We start from the raw sequence: 17,250 nt of genomic DNA on the forward strand, positions 1-17,250 counted from the left end.
AGATGTCTAAACTGGGATGAATTGGAAGTAGCTGTCTTCCTCCACCAAATAGCAGGAGAGCACTGACAGCTGGTTAGATGAAGAGGAGCTGAAGACAGGTGAGATGGTCCCCCTCTTCTCTGTCTCAGTGGTTCCACTGATTTAGGATATGAGTTACATTTTTCAGGAGCTGTGGAATAGTTTGACCACGTGAAATCGATGCTGGTATCAAACCCACCAGATTCAAGAGTGCATAAGGCAGAAATTAATGTACCCAGTTCCACTGGTGCTGTTCATGGGCAGCCTGTGCTTTGCTGGGGTTTGTCAAAGGGTAGCTGGAAAAACAAAAGCTGGTGCATAAAGCATTGCTCATATTCCAGGCTGGGATCAGCCTAGAGATCCACCCACAGGGGAGACTCCACTTGGTTACTCCTCTGTGCAAACCATGTCACAGTGACACTTCAAAACTGTCCTCTCACTTTCTCATTTGTTTTCTGAAACATAAATATTCTAACTGAAAAACAAATTAAGCACAGAGTGTGTGTGTGCAACAAAAGCTCAAAAGTAACTGGAATAGAAAGCATTTTCAGCTGGCAGAAATAGAAAAAAATTAATACCATATAAATGGTTTTCTCTGTAAAACTCAGAATTAATATCCATTAGAGCATTGATGAAGATTGAAAATTTTCTTAATAGAGTAATTAGTAACACTTTTACACAGCAATCCTGTGCAGTAATTTTCACTCCCATGTATTTTTGTGAAATGAAATGAATATGCCATTTAACACTAAATTTAGCAATAATGTTTCTATTTCGAGGTGTACTTTATAACAGAAACAAACCAAATAAAATAAGTTATTAAATTTTCATTTGTTTCTCCAGAACTAAGGTTCTGCTGAATGTTTTTCATAATTGGTAATAATATTTTTCAGATGACAATGAACCTTTCACTGAGAAAGTGTGGACAAAACAGCCATTTCTGTGATATGAGATGTTACCCCTATGAAAACTTGCTTAACACTTTAAAGGAACTTAAAGGTTTTTAAACCTGCATGGTTCTGGCCTGAGATAGGAGAAAATAACAATGTCAGATTCTCATTAAGATCTGCCCATCTGTGAAATATTTTCCCTGGATTTTGGCAGCAATGTAAGTATGCCTGTGGAAAAAGTTGCTATGAAGCATTTTGGCTCTTGAACTACTCCTTGTTTTTTTTCTCTTCCCTTTGTTACTCTTATTCAAGGAAAGGAATACCCAAGGACTAGAGTTTCTGCTAGATAGTTATCAGAGCTTTATCATATTCATATTTAAAAGCACTTATTATGCTTACATTTTACTAATACCATCTTAACATAAGAACTGCAAATCCTTAAAATCCCCTGCAGCAGGCACAGCAGTCTGTGCTGCTTTTCCTTGCTTGTTGAGTTAACAGCATCATTTTAGGGTTATGGTGCACAATGCACCTTTTCTCATCTAGTTATTCCTTCAGTTGTACAAAACAAGATGCTGCAGATGTTTCAAAACCAGAAGACACTTCTGCTTTATTTTCATTAGGACATAACTTTTGCTGGCATTCTGATATTTATCGTTCTTTAATTAAGGTGATTTCTTTCTCTTACCAAACTGTGACTTTAAAGACATACACATCATGGGTTATCTTTTTCATCCTTTTAATAATAATAATGATAATAATAATAATAATAATAATGGTAATAATGATTAAAAAAACCTTGTTGCAGTTACTTTTCCATTTATTGTCACGATAGATTTTTACAAAGAAATTTAACAAGCAGATTTCTGGAGTTGAAAGAATAGCCTATGCATGTCACTGCACATGCATAGTGGAATGATAAACATAAATCACACACCCACAGACACACACAGAAAACAAGGCACTGCTAAGACTGTACAAGTAATAAATGACCAAGAGGTTGTTGATACATTAAAAACCGAGCTTCTAGTGCCAGCAGTCATCTCAACACCCTAAAGCTGTGCGTGCTTCTGGGGTTCTCTGCTCAATAGCCCTGCTGTGTCCCTCTTTCCATACGTGTTGGAGCCCACGTTTGTGGGTGAATAAACGGCCCCGATGGTGTTGCTGGAGCGCACCAGGAAATCGGCCAAGCGCTGTGTCACGCACGTGGCCGTGTTGCATTTCCTCTTCTCCAGCTGGTGACTGCCAAGGTGAAACAAAGAGAGCCAAGATGAAGTCAAACGATGAGCAATCGAGTGTGCCACTTCTCATAGTCATTTGAGCTCTGCCAATGTGGGAGTTCTTTGAATATGTGCACAAATACAGGAACATTAGAATCTTCCCACCACCTACTTTGTGCCTGAAAAAAAATCCTTGTGCTGGGTGCTATTATCAGTTTTAATGATGGGGGTTATTCAAATGCAGAGACCTGAACAGTCATATGTCGTTTTTATTGATATCCTGCACAGCAGTTTATGACATCTAGAAAACCTGTAATGATAGTATAGGTAAGACACTAAGTGAAAACAATGACTAAATGTTTAACTTTCAGCTGAACTTCTAAATCTATTTAGAGCTCCTGCTGATATCATGAGGATTACTAACATAATGAAGATCACTAACATTTATTTAGTCCTCGTGTTTCCACAGAATCATATCCTGCTCTCTCTGAAGTGAGTGGTAATATTCCAGTCCACATCAAGTGCATTGAATCCTAAAACTTTCTCCCATCTGCACCGCATATCATGAGAAGTAGCAGGCATTGACAGCTTCTGCCAACTTCAGTACCACTTAGGATGGTCTTTATCTTTCTCTCTCTCTCTCTTTCTTTCTCTCTCTCTCTACTAAACTCTGACAAAACAGGTTTCATCTACTGAAAAACAGCCAAATCTTTTTTGAAACACCAGCAACTTGCAAGCTCTGTTGTGATGAGAGAGAATCCTTTGCTGAATGATACTTTAAAAAGTGTCCAAGGAAGAATCGTATCTAAAAAAACCCATTTTATGAACTGAGCCAACAGACCATTTACAGAACTCCATGTAAAACTTATGGGCCATGAGGCTTTATTTTTTTTAAATTGCAATAAAATAATTAGCTTGAGAGAGCTTTAGTTTTCAGATTTGTTTCTTAGACTGCTGTGTTGTTCCTTCAGACAAAAGGGCTTGCTGAGATTGCCTACTGAGTTATTGCTTATTTACTTGGACTTCTTCATGCTGATATGGCATGAGTTAGACACCAGTTTGTGGCTAAAGTTTACTGTGAAGAGAAACAATATCCCCTTTTAAAACTCTGAGTAGTTGCCAATATATTCCTTTGCTTACTGATTATTAAATCTATCATCTAAAATGTTATATAACCTTTTTGAATAATTTGTATTGATCTAAGAATCCAAGTGGAAGAGCAGCTGTGAAAGGAATGTCTGTATTGTATTTGTTCTTCATTAGTAGATATGCAGCAATTTTTCAGCAATTAATATATTAAATGTGTAATTGCATTAAAAGAAAATTGCTGGGGAGGGCTTTATATAACCTCTCATTGACTTTCATGGGTGTTACTATTGGTTTTAAAAAAATCCTTAACATATGAGGTTCAAACAGCAAGTGGTTCTCACAGAGATCCTGCTTTGTTTGTGGAGGCAAAACTCTCTTTTCCATTAAAGCTACAAAATCAGGCCCTGACACCCCAAGTTTAAAGCTCCAGCCCTTCCAGGAAGCTCCTGGGTTTCTGTCTCACGTCTACCCTGGCTGATCCCAGCATCATTTTTGGATGTGTGGTCAGTAGCCTTTAAGTGAATATATGCTGCCAGCAGACAATTCACAGTGAGACATGGTTCTGGGCCCCAGAAAAGAAGATAAAGCAAACCACACTCATAAATGTGATGCCTTGTGTTTGAGTATTACAGCTATTTTGGAGAGGTTTGTGTGTATATATATATATAATTTTTTTATTTTTTTTTTCCAAAGAGCTGCAAAAATGTGAGAACTTTGTTTTAAAATTACTTTGGAAGGTACAAAAATTGTCATGTAATAGTATTTTTTTAAACATATATTCAAAGAGAGAGGAACAGGCAACTATATACACATACTTATTTACTGAATTCATCTATAACAGATTTGTCATTGAAAGAAATTCACTCAAAAGCCTGACAAAACTAGATGAACTTGAAAGTCTCTTCCAAACTTGATGATTCTGTGAAAAGCAGAATAGTCCAGTGCTGCTTATCTTTTTAGTACAAATTTCAGATAAATCCTGGAATTTTTTTTTATTTGTTAGAAAGTTGCTGGAAATTTAATTTATGTATTTATAAATGAGAAAGTATTTCAGACAAGTGAAATTCTATCAGAACCAATTTCTTCTTTTCCTTCTTCCTGGGATTAAATTAATATTTAATTACGTGATTAAAAAAAATGCTTAATTACTGAAAGCCTTTGTACCATAAAATAATTCCATTCTAGCAGAGCAGTAGCATTATTAGGAAGGGTATATTTTCTTTTTATTTTTCCCTTCAGGCTTGGAAATCTGACAGATTTTTTAAAAAAGAAGGCATTTGCAAAATATACCTTTCTTCTCAAGGTAATGTAGTATTTACAGCCTTTTTAATTGATGAAAGTGCAATAATTGTAAAGTGATTAAATGATTTGCAAGTTTGTCCCTGGATTTCACTTTCTACCCTGAATGCTTTGATCTTTATGTTACAGAAAAGCTGATCTTTGTGCTTACAGGAAAGCTCTATTTAGTATAAGGATATTTCAATCTCTTTTTTTTGAGAAAGAACAGCAGAAGTGAAGTCTCTCAAGTAGCAGAATATCACTGGAACAAAGTTTGCTTCATGATTCAATCTGATATGGCTGGAAGAAACAAGGAAATATCAATACCTTTTTGTCTTTGCTGCTGGTTGTTCTGGCATTTCCTCACTAAGTCCTGAGAGTGGATTCTGTGACATTACAGGAAACATCCATCCTTGTCTCTTGGAAGTACCATCAGATAGATCATCAGCCACAGACAGTAATCTTTGAACAACAATAAAATAGTGAGCTTGAATAACTCTGGATTATTTGAGACATGAAAGCAAAAGCAACACATGCAATCAACTGAACACCTTTTTCCTTAACAGGAAATAAACGTGATTATTTGTTACTCACCTCTCAATAGGTGTAGCTTCCAAACAGCTCAGAGTGACAGAAAGTGCAATGAAGAAAACTGACAGCTTTAGGTTGCACATCTTTCCTTCCAAACTTTCTGAAAAGAACAATGATTCAAAACCAAAAGCTAACCCAAATACTCTTCAGCAGATCCTATCACTCATGCCCATTCTGTCCTAAATCAAGAGAAGCTAGTCTTTTTCACAGGCTAGAGTGAGAAAAATGATCCCCTCAAGTTTAGTGACACAATTCAGTTTCAGAAATACATCTCTCAGCAGTAACTCATTTTCCATCCAGTAGTTTCAAATCCTATCCCTTATCTCTGGTTTGCATTTCCTGACATATCTCAGTCTCAAATTCTGGTCCTCAGCGCAGTTTACTTTAAACTTGTCTCAGTCTTTTCCTGAAAAATGCTCTTGATTAATAACAGGAGATAATGTGCTTTTCTAAAGCACATCTGTTGCACTGCAGTAAAGTAAGACAAAAGGGAAATTATTTACCTTTTTGTGGTCACAGATCTAACTGGAGAAGCCAGCGAGCCCTCTTTGTTAGCCAGAAGTGTGCATCCAACAATTCCAAGCTTGCATCTAGTTCTGGAGTATCCTTTTCCCTCTTCCTTCCTGGCAAGTAACACAGCTCTTATATATCCTTGACACCTTTCTCAGCTCTGACATCAGGCAGCACAGAGAGCCTGTCGTTAATTCCAATCCCTATAGACAGAAAGTGCCCCAGAGAGGAGCAGAGGCAGGTGGGTCATTATTGCACTAGCACATCAGGAAATATTCACCTGGTGTATGCAGAATGCCCTGGTGAAGGTACTGCAGGAGCATACTGCACAGCAGAAATGTAGCCTCAATTTTACAGCTCTGATAAGCTGCTGAGGTAATATTCCCTGTGGGTGTTTTCGAGGGCTAAATAAGGTAACAAAAGTTACAAAGAAAGCCAGAGCAAATGAAACACCAGGCCACTGGTAATTGAAATACAAGAAAACATACCTCAGAAAAGATGGAAAAGTTAAAGTTGTGGAGGTTTGCTGTAGAATATAGATCATAAGGAAAAGGTGTCTGAAGGGATAAAAGGTGTATGACGAATAAGGAAAGAGTGGAAGTTATTTAAATTGACAGAGTTCTCATTCAGGGTAACACAGTAGAAATCATGTACATTTTTCAGTCAAGTCTAAATGTGAATGAAAATTCTGTCACTATGAATGTAAAATCTCATATTTTACTAACACAGGTGGATTTGTCATGGGTGAAAATTGAGTCAATTAATACTTTTCAGAAGGCAAAGACTGGAATTAAAAAGCCAGGAAATGTCAGAATAAAACTACCTGTGCAAATTTATTTCTCTAGTATGCACTGAGTATGGTTCAGGGAAAAATGTACACCTTGTAATAGACTAAATCCAATGTTACTGAAATACCTAATTGCAGATTTCCAAGGATGCAGATTAGAACCATTTACCTCTGATTTCAGTGGAGATTAGACAAATAATATTTTTTTTCCCCCTCTGTCTCCTTAGTTTCTGCTAAGGTACCACATTGCCTTTGGAAAACAGGTCTTTCAATTATTTATAAAGGTCAAGGTTCTGGCACAAAAGTTCTTTGTGATAAGAAGTCACCATGTGCATCTTTTCTATCCCCAAGAACACGAATTAGTTCTGAACTGCTTCAGTGCCAAGCCCACTGCCTTCACTGGAAACCCCCTTCTTTGTTGGTTTAGTCTGTAGTACCAGATTTTCATTGCAATGGCTCAAGTGCCAATGTTGGCTCACTTCAGGCATCTGTGCTACTTGAGGTGAATACAGAAGGAATATTTAGCTGGGGTAGTAGCTTCTTAGCTTGATGACAACAGCCTGCAAATAAGAGTCTAGAAAGTGACAAAATGTTTTGTTGATTGTTGTGGATGTTTTTTTTGTGTGTTGTGGTTTTTGTTTTGTTTTTATTTTAAAGGGGTGCTACTGCTGGATATTTTTCTCTCTGTTTTTAATATGATCATATACTTCTTTTCACCAGGTTCCTGTTATTCCCTCTCTGGATGGACAGTCCCGGTGTAAGAGAAGTAAGTACAGTGTTTTATCTTCACCATCACACTAAATTCCGTGCAACATCTGAAACAAGTTTCTCTCCAGAGACTCACTGTAGAATCTGACTATGATGAAATAACATTCTGGTGTTGCTTTCACTTGGACAATTTCACTCTTCTGAAGGGAAGGCATGATGAAACCCATTTTACAGAGACAGTATTGTGCTGAAAAACAATTATACAGATATTCTGGCTGGGGATTGACATCAGCCAATCTTCACTGCTTGGCTACTGAACTTGAAAATGCCTTAGTGTGTTTTTTCCTGGGTGGAAAGAGATCCATCTGACACTCAGCAGTGGTATTTATGCTCAGCCCATGTGACAGATGCTGTTTCAAATCCTGAAAAGCAATGGATAGATCAATTTATGTTCAAGATTTTGAAAGACTTAATACTCAGAATCTCTTCTGTTTTAAGGCATCTGAGTGAGTGGTTTCTATATCAAACTTGAATCAAGCTATGGGTTGAGAGAAATAAAATGAAATACCAATTTTCAAATAAATATTGATCCCAAATTCTAATTGCAGCTGTCCTGCAAGTAAACTGGGGGGGGAGCCACCAATGCTTTGAGAGAAGAGGAGAAAGGCTGCTTCTTGAGTGCATTGTAGAAGTGAAAGTAGGCTCATGATGTCCCAGGAGCATTGCCAGCCTCCTGGGCCACACAGCATCTTGGCAGAGTCAGCAAGAAGTCTATCCAGCAATTAGTCACAGGAAAAGTTAACAAAATTAAGGTATTTGCAGATCCTGCTGCAAGTTCTCTTAAGTGGGAGTAGTGTTTTCCTGCACAAACAGGGATGGACTATTAAATTGTGGAATCTTTCTGATAGCAGAACAATTCATAACTCAAATTTCATGATACTGGCAGATACTTTGCAGTTAGTGCAATGAGTGGTTGGAAAGCTATTTTTACCACTGACAAAGTTCCTTAACCTTGGTCTTAGAAAAAACCCTTTATTCCTGTGCATGACAACAGTTATCAGCCTAAGGAAAAAGAAAAAAAAAGTGTTCTCATTAAAGAAATCTGTGATCTGTGTAGCTGCATGGTAATTTTAGATATTTATACTGGTATTTAAGTCTTTATGCAAATATTTGTCTAAAGAATTGTTCCTATAAGAGGGTTAAGTGACACCAGAGCTGAGGTTTAGAAACCATCTAGAAGACATGTTTTCCCAATTCCTTGATTACTTCTGGAAAGTACCTACACACTGTCTAGAACTGCAAAGTGTTGACCATGCTCTGCCCTGGGATGTAGAGGAACAGGGAACCAGCCTTGTCTGCTGCTTTCATGTCCTGGGGAGTGGGATTTTTATCACTAAATGTGAGATGATATATAGAGACCATTCTAGTGCCTGTTTCCAGTGCAGAAGTCTAAATCAGCTTAGATGGTCTGTGCATGTTTCTCCTTTTTGCCTACAAAAGCAGCCTTGGTGCAGCTCAGGTGCAGATGTTTTACACTGTGGGTGTCTAAACACAAATGAAAATTAATTCCATCGGGGTGCTTCAACTCTCTGAGGTGCTCAGTGCCCGAGATTAAAGGTTGTCTCCCCATTTCTGACATGTACCTTTTTCTTAGGCTACTCTTGGCACCTGCTGGGCAGCTAGTTCCCATTTTCAATGGCTACTTTTCAACATCTGAGTTCTACATTTGCCTAATAACTTTAGTAAGATTCCTGGTAATGGATGTGTCTCTCCCATTTGTGAGTGTCAGAGCCACATCACCTGGTGCAAGCACTTCCCTGGCTGCTGTACAGCTGTGTGAGGCAGATGTCTCCAGTAAATTATGCTGTTGCTCAGTTACCAGGAACTAGAAGTGTGTGAATAACTCATGGATTAGTTGGCCTGTTGTATCAAAATGGAAAAAAGAAAGGTTTAGTCATTAACTTGCAATGGGCTTATTTCAGTTTTTTGAATAAACCAGCAATCAGAACAGCAGCAGCATTAACATTCATCAGTGTAAACATTGCCAGTAATGACACAGAATGGTTCATGTGTCACAGCTGGTACCTGTTACGTGAGTTGAGCACAATGTTTAATGCAATTGTTTCGTGTTTATAGCAATTTTAGTGGCCTTTCATTCCTTTTCAATTAAGCGGAAAACCAAAAGTAAAGCATAAAAAGGAGGTTTCATTGATAGTATCAGCACCTCTGAAAAAGTCAAAGTACCCTATATGGCCAAATCTGAAATGAGAAAAGTAAATCAGGTTTTTCTGCTGTCATTTCATTTGTCCTAAAATATCCAGGATTGACATTCATGAACCTGGCTATCAGGACACTCTTGCAGCAACTGAAAACTATGAAACATCAGAGGGATCGTCAAATCTCTCTAGACAATTATGTTTAGGAATCTTGATTGTTCCCTAAATTTTTACATGTGGATGGCAAAGTCTGAAAATTTTGGCTATAATGCTCCGTTCCCAGTATTTCTTGGTTGGTGCTATGATGTTGAAAATACAATGTTTGTACTTTCTGGTGTGTGTGTGGAGTTGTAATTTCCTACTGCTAGCACTTAAGCTCTGTGTAACTGCTTAGTTCAAATAGTGTTTTATCAAATATGCTTTTGCTAGCACAACTTTCTTTGTTACCCCTGTTGCATGTGGGCCATTTCAGGGCTGATAAAAATACAAAGAGCTGTTCCTGTTGATCTCCAAACTGATGTTAAACTTGAGGAAGAAATACGTAAGAAGCAGCTGAGAGGTAAGAGGTGGAAAGTTAATAATTTCTCCTCCAGTGGAAAAAAAAGAGATGATTCAGAAATAAACAGTGTCCATCCATGGAACTGATGAACAAATGAAAAGAAGTAATTTGGGTAGTCAACAGTATTTTAAACCAACTTTTATGATGTATTCTGTAACTCAGCTCATGCCACTGACAGAACAATGAAAGGACTATTGCTAATGATTTCTCTGAGAATGAGCTCAGAGGTTTGTGCTGAATCAGTGCCTATAGCTGGGAATCCCTCAAGCAAGATGAATAAATTCCATATTTAGATCAGAAAAGTCAGAACTGAGAGCCTGGTGGCTGGTGAGTTATAGCTCCTAGTGCCATTCTTACACAGTTTATAGAGTTTTAATTGCATCCAACAATTTACCTTTGAGTACAACAGAAGGTTTAACTTTTTGATTTTCCTTTCCCCTGTCTCTCCTGCAACCTGTTTCCCAAAATTAAAAGCAAAAGCAGGACTCCCTTTTGGTTACCAATGTCACTCTCAAGGGCTCTGAACAGTGCTAATGGCAAATACGAATATGGAATAGGAATACTGCTCCTTCTGGTAAACTAAGTCATCCATTGCTTCCTGCTATGCTAATTCTCTCCAGCCACTTTCTATAGCAATTAATGTATGAAAAGGTATTCTGGTTTCAAAGATATTTCTGGAATGTGTAACTGCCACTACTACAACAGAACACTCTAACATGTGCTGTGTTCATGTGTACTTGAAAGCAGAACAAAAAGCCTCGCTAAAAGGAAGGGCAGAGTGACTGTATTGAATCATAGGATGGCCTGGCTTGGAAGAGATGTTAAACATCATCCAGTTCCAGCCCCCTGCCATGAGCAGGAATCCCTTCCACTGTCCCAAGCAGCTCAGAGCCCCATCCAACCTGGCCTTGGACACTTCCAGGGATGTGGCAGCCACAGCTTCTCTGGGCACCCCGTGCCAGGGCCTCACCACCCTCAGAGGGAAGAATTTCTTCCTTGTATCCCACCCAAACTTCCTCTCTGTCAGTTTGAAGCCATTCCCCCATGTCCTGTCATTCCATACTTTTGTAAACAGTCTCACTCCATCTTTCTTGTAGGCTCCCTTCAGGTACTGGAAGGCCTCAATTAGGCCACCCCTAAGCCACTGAATGACAGAAGGAAGCCTCCCTAAATTCTCCTGTTAGGGAAAAAAGAGGGGAATTGGGCATGTGTGGAAGTGCTGTTTCTGATTTAGTCAGTGTAACTGTGAGAACTCTCCACCCCTTCTTCCCCTTCTTTTATAAAGAGCACAGACAACTATAGAAGATGCAGTGAGACCAGGAACCATCCTCCATGCTCCCCAGACTTATTCCACTGCAGGTGAATCACTGGTAAATACAAAGCAAATTAAATCAGTCACCTCTTAGAGAAACTACTGGTTTTCAAAAGAATTCCACACAGATTCATCTCATACCTGATGTAGTGCATAAGTTTTAACTAAGTTTTCTTTTAAACTATCCCACTTTTAAAAAATCAGATTTTTTTTTTTTTTTCTCTGCAAACTGCTGCAAGAGAATGACAATCTGGCTTTGTCTTGAAACACTCTGAGTTTTTTAGATGATGCAGTCTTGACAGCTCTGCTATTAATAGTGGCATTTTCCCTGCTGTTTAAAAAGGAGACTTGTGCTGAACTGAGAATCAGTCATATTCTTAATAATTTTTCACTAAGGGTAGATGCAGTCTATGAGCTTACGTAGGAGAATTTACGTTGATGATGCCATGAAACATTAAGTAACTTGTTTATGGTATGTCATCACACATAGCTGCAAAATAAGATAATCCTTCTTCAAAAAGAAGTGCAGTAGGGCTGAATTTACAGTATTGAATCACTGTATGTGTGAGTGCTAGACCTGACCTTTTCATTCTACCTGGAGATGAGAAAATACTTTGATAAGCACAAGGAACATAAATAAGTACATGAAACTATCTTTAGAAACTATCTATAAGAAGTCATTAAAAATTCATTAGAAGTTCAGCACATGCATCTGAAAACATTTAGTGGATTTTTGGTCTGTTTTGGTTGTGTCTTTAACACCAAATATTGATGTTTCTTTCCATTTAGCAGCAAATCCACTTTTGGCTGGGCTCATCCTTGATAACAGATTTCAGGAATGGTGTGAAAAAGTCAGTACTTAAATGTGAGCTCTCACAAACAATTTAGGAGTTATAAGTGACATGGCTAGTCCAAAAGGTGGTGTTGTTTTTGCAATAGATTGTTATTGAGCCAAACACCCAGTGGAAAATTGAAAGCATGGCACTATTGCATGGAGGGAAAAATGAGGCTCTGGAACCTTTCAGTCATTAACATATTTAAATAATTTCATATTAACACATATTGTGCCAATGAATGATAAAATTTCAATGGGAAAAGGTTGAAAAGTCACATTATAAAAGCATTTGGTTAAGAAAAGTGCCTTGTGCAGAACAGCAGAGAAGCACAGACTTCAGGACAAGTATCTTTAAAATCCGTAGGTGTTGAATACCTACTGTATATTTAGAATGGTTTTCTTGAATTCTGCTTTTGGAGTATTTTCTGTTACATAAATTACTGTCTGCAGAAGTAGTCTTTTTTATTTTTATTGTTTTTCTTGATTTTCAGGATTCCTACACATTTCCAAGTTTCTGGCATGATTCTAGTGACTGTAGGCTTGATTTTGATAGTTTTCAGAAGTTCTCACAGTCTGCAAATGGCTCTTTTCATTTTTGAGAGCTATCACATTCCCACATGCTTATTGGAATTGTGTTCATGCTTAGTGGTATTGTGTTTAAAAATGAGCAATGTTGGCAATGTCATCTCTAATTTCATGTCAACAGAACATTTCATACCACTTCATGTAAATGAGGGGTTAACACACTCTTCAACTATTTTTTTAGGGTATCAGCATAGGCAGGCATAATCTTCATGGTGTTATGGATCACTAGAGCCCACTGCTTTAAGGCATTATATCATTCTGCTGCCTTTTACAATACTCATAACAATCTGGGAAGTTTAAAAAGCCCTTATTGAAAGAACCATAGTAGTTATCACCATAGAGGTGAGGTATTTTTTATTAGGAACTCTTAAAGCTACACTTATTTGAAGTCAGTGCTTTAATTTTCACTGCCAAAAGAGGATGTGTATTTCATACAACTTTAACCTTTCTGGGAAAGAGTATCTATTTCAGGGGATCCTATGAAAGTTTCCCATGTTTTAAAAATGAGATGTTTGTATCTAGAAAGCCATGCTCACAGGTGCATGCCTAGCTATGTGCCTGATTCCCAAAAGATCCTGGATCTTCCACTCACGTTTCACAACTTTCAGGACTGAGCTAAGTAAAGTTTACCTAGAAAGGCCAGGAGTATCACCTTTAACCATCTCTCCTGATGGTATCTCTGCACACAGAGCATATTATCACACACCAAAACCCCTGTGGACTTGATGGATAGTGAAAGTGAAATGCTATCAGGTTACATAAACCACTGATTGATGAATCATAGGTAATGTCATTTTTTCAGAGGAAAAGGCTCCAGAGAGACTTTGAAGCTTTGAACTGCCAGTCAACCTGCAGCACATTCATTCCTTTAACTTTTCTCAAAGTATGTTCCTGAGACAATTTGCCTCGTTAGTGGAAAGCTGACGACCTGATCACACAACAAATCCCTTTGTACTTTAACTAAGAAGTACTGCCCAAAAGTATATAATTAGGTTTTCAACATTCTGAAAAGCTGTTTTGACAATTGAAACATTTATGTTTTCTAACATTTAAAACCATTAGTTTGTACAATAGAATGTCTTCCAGACTTGCAGCAAATTTTATGAAGAATAAAAAATGTTATGTCTTTATGAATTTCGCAGCAAGGCTAGAAGGCATGAATATGCTATGCCAAAACAAAAGCATAGCCCCCAAATCCATACATCTGCAAATCAATGTGCTAAACTGCTATCTTAAGGGAGAAACTGTTATGACAGTATCACTACTTTAAATAAATAACTAGTTATGAAAACCAGACAGGAATAATGTTTTGCACCTATGCAGTATTATCTCCAAAATATGGGTCTAAATGCTTTATAGAAAAGTTTGCTTATTGTTCCTGTGTTACATGGGACAAAAAATTGAGGCACTCCTGAGTTGAAAGGGATGAGTAGAGTTGATGGCAGCCTTCTGACCTTGTGTCACCCTTTCCTAGAACTCCACCCAGCCTGTACATTTATATACTTACACGCATTCCTAAAGTCCCACCTTGCTTGTGGGTGCTCTCTGGATGTCTTCAGTGGACAGGAGTGCTTCATGCTCAGAGATCTGACACAGATGTAGCCCTTGGTCCCTTTTTTTTTTTTGCAGGGAAGAGAAAGAGATGGGCTTGATTTTCCTTCTAAGAATTCGGTCCATGTCTGTCACATCTGAGCATTCTAAAATGCACAGCTGAAATTTGGCAAAAACACAAGTTTGGCCCCATGCTTGGTTAATTTTCAACAATGTAGATTTAATGTCAAAGGTCAAGTGTGCCATATCAGTGATTTCTTGCAGAAACCTTTTCAGAACTGTAAGTACCTAATTGTTTTGCCAGGAGAATATTTTCTGTTGTCTCAGTCTAACATTAGTGTAATTGCATTTGAGTAGCAGTTTGAACTGTACCTAGTAAAACAAGATTTCAAAAAGCTTTTTGCAACCAGAGAAGTAAATTAGTTAAAAATTCTGACACCATAATTGCTTTCTGAGTTGTTATGTTTTGTGATTTTTAACCCTGTGAACGAAGTAAAGATGTGGCAGTTTATCTATATGACTAAGCTGAGCTAAATGGAAGATGAATTTTACATTTAAAGCAGCATGTCCTCCTGGGACTTAAGCAAGGCAACTTGCAAAACATTGCATCATCAACTTCAAATCCAGATATTTGGGTGCTTTTGTCCTTTTTCATTAGTTAGCTAGGATGAAATGTGAATTTAAAACCACAAAATGTCTTGCTGGGTTTGTGTGGGACAAATGGGTCCAAAGTGATGTCTCAGTGCTTGTCTGCCTGCCCCAAAAAATCCTGTTTTGGCCCACACAGGAAGGATCTGCTTTGGTTTTAAGGCAGCCTTGTCCAGCCCAGGTTACACTGGATGCTGTGTGTGCTGCAGCTGCTCTGAAGTGAGCACACTGTGAGAAACCTCTGTGCACTGTGCAAAGTGGCTGTCTTCTCATCACCTGTCTGTCTTTCTGCCTGCCCAGGGAGATTCTGTCAGGCAGTGGAGATGACTGGAAGTTTTGGTGTCACTGCCAACTTCCCAGCCTGCCACAAATGCATCACCAACTCAGTGCAGAAGGGGAGGGAGGAATTTTACTGCCCTCTTCCCTGAAATTCCAGCAAACATTGCAGGTCATGAGTGGGATTCAGGTGCAGGTGTTTACATGACAGCTGGTAGGTCAATAATAACCCAGCAGTAAACCTCTGCATAACTGCTTTAATACAGTTGTATTTTAATATAGGTATATTTTGGCCTGTTTAATGAGCTAAAGATGTTTGCAGATGAGTCTGAGGAGCCCAAGAGTGTAAACAAGGTACTCAAGAGGAATGTGCAATGGAGAGCAGGTGGATGGGAGAAGGGAGTGGGAGCACACTGGGTTAATCTTTAGGCACAGAAATTGTAATTTATATTCTAACCTGGACTTTAAGTGTGGTGTGAATGCACCTGAGCTGAGTGAGTTATGCACCTGTGTCTTTCTGATAATTTAGGCTGTTAGTCTGTGTTGGCTTTAGTAACATTTGACAAAGTGTGACCACAAAATATTATAAAGCTGGGGAAAGTAATTTCAGAAACAGAGCTGGAAATATTCTGTCTACTTTGTTATTCAATTAATAATCTTAATAATCTTCCCAGTAAAACATTGATTGAAATGTGGTGGTTTTTTTTTTTTTTCCAGATCATAATTTATGCTCTGAGGGAAGGTATAAATAACTAAAGGCAAACAATGCTGTTTTGTCTTCTGTAGTTGCATGAGGAGCAGTGTGATGTGTCTGATTCCCCAAGTCAAATGGTCACAGGTTGTTGTCTGGTATCTTGTAGCACCAGAAGAGAAAACCTGCAATTAGCCAGATGATGTTCCCTGAGTGTGATAGTGAAATGCAGGGACTGGTGCAGTAAGGGAAAGAATCCCTTTGCCAGCCCCTAGAAGAGGACAGATACAGGGCACTGCTGCTGTATTTTGGTATTGCTGGTGGGCTTCAGAGAAAAGCAGCATTTAGAAAAGGCATAAACAATTCCCTGGGATATAAATTTTATTTCAGCTTTAAAAAAAAAAAAAAGCTGTACGAGCGCAGTTTAGTCCTGTGATTGAACACAGTTTGTGGAAGTATCTGTGAGCAAAGCAGAAATAAAAACTCTGTATCTATTGTCTGAGTGCTGACCACCTACAACTAATTGTAAAATATTTCCAGGAATGCTGTAATGATGCATTATGGTTTTAAAAACTGGAAGTGAGAAGGCAGTTACAGAAGGAGTTAATGCCTGTGAATTTGCTAGGAACCAAGTTAGTTAGGAAACACATTCGAGAGGATTAACATTGTTGTAGAAATTAATGTTTGAAGAGATTGACCAGGAGGGTGCCGAGCTGAAGAATTTGAAACGTGATTCTGTCCTATTGGTGGGCTTGTCATGCTTGCTCCCCAGCCCTGGATCCATGAAGTGAAAAAACACAGAGCAGAGCAGCTGCTACACTTGGAAAGTGTATCCAAGCCAAAAAAAAAAAGAGGAAATTAACCTGTATCCATCCTGCCTATCAGGTAGGGCTCTTACTTGCCCTGGTTTGCTTCAGCTTGCCATCAGGGAACTCTATGGCATAACTTTATTTAATGCAGCCTTTGTAGGAGTCCTCAGAATGAGACCTGTTTAATTCATTGTCCAAACCCTCAGACGTGTCGGGGCTTTTACACGTGAGTATATCCAAGTCCCTGGAATATGCTGCTCCCTCTTTGAACACATTTTTGGAATATATGTAAAATGTTAAGAAAGCAGGCAGATTAGCACTATGAGACACTCTAATCATCAGGTTGAGATGGAGATAAGTAAAAGTAGGCAGATGAATAAAGAGGAATGTTTTTGGAAAATCTTGGGAGGGGAAGGAGAATGGAGTCTGTTTTGTGTCCATTTAGAACTTGAGTTGGTCTGGTGGTTTTGGTTTTATTTTAATTTCCTCTAATTTTAATGCCAAGAGATTAATGTCTCTATTCTAATCAAGTTACTTCATTTAGAATAAAATCCATTGGCTTGCAGGCTTTGTTGCAATCCGGTTTGCAATTACTTAAGGAAAATGCTAAAATATCAAATCTCTTAGAAGGAATAAAATATTTTTTTCAAACATGGGACAAAAACTTTTGTTCTTTT

The 17,250-nt window shown here is 38.2% G+C and overlaps 2 protein-coding genes across 3 annotated transcripts in view; one reads left to right on the plus strand and one right to left on the minus strand.

The window, feature by feature from the left end:
* Positions 1-1,705: 1,705 nt before the first annotated feature.
* Positions 1,706-14,263, minus strand: IAPP (islet amyloid polypeptide). Of its 2 annotated transcripts, XM_058853097.1 has the most exons (5): positions 14,126-14,263; positions 5,590-5,799; positions 5,090-5,186; positions 4,823-4,957; positions 1,706-2,150 (listed from the first exon to the last, which is right to left on the minus strand). In XM_058853097.1, exons 3-5 carry the CDS (start codon positions 5,167-5,169, stop codon positions 1,961-1,963), a joined length of 405 nt encoding a protein of 134 aa, XP_058709080.1. In that variant the 5' UTR covers positions 5,170-5,186; positions 5,590-5,799; positions 14,126-14,263; the 3' UTR covers positions 1,706-1,960. The 2 variants fall into 2 exon arrangements, with proteins under 2 accessions (XP_058709080.1, XP_058709081.1); XM_058853098.1 differs by lacking the exon at positions 14,126-14,263 and having other exon boundaries at positions 5,590-5,944.
* A 21-nt stretch (positions 14,264-14,284) lies between these two features.
* The window catches only part of SLCO1A2 (solute carrier organic anion transporter family member 1A2), a 19,046-nt gene continuing 16,080 nt past the window's right edge, over positions 14,285-17,250 (plus strand). The window contains exon 1 of the mRNA XM_058853100.1: positions 14,285-14,429. Within this exon, the coding sequence (XP_058709083.1) occupies positions 14,373-14,429 (57 nt within the window). The 5' untranslated portion in view covers positions 14,285-14,372. The remainder of the gene's footprint in view (positions 14,430-17,250) is intronic.

The sequence above is a fragment of the Poecile atricapillus genome, chromosome 18 (genome assembly GCF_030490865.1).
Source record: "Poecile atricapillus isolate bPoeAtr1 chromosome 18, bPoeAtr1.hap1, whole genome shotgun sequence".
Classification (NCBI taxonomy): Eukaryota; Metazoa; Chordata; class Aves; order Passeriformes; family Paridae; genus Poecile; species Poecile atricapillus.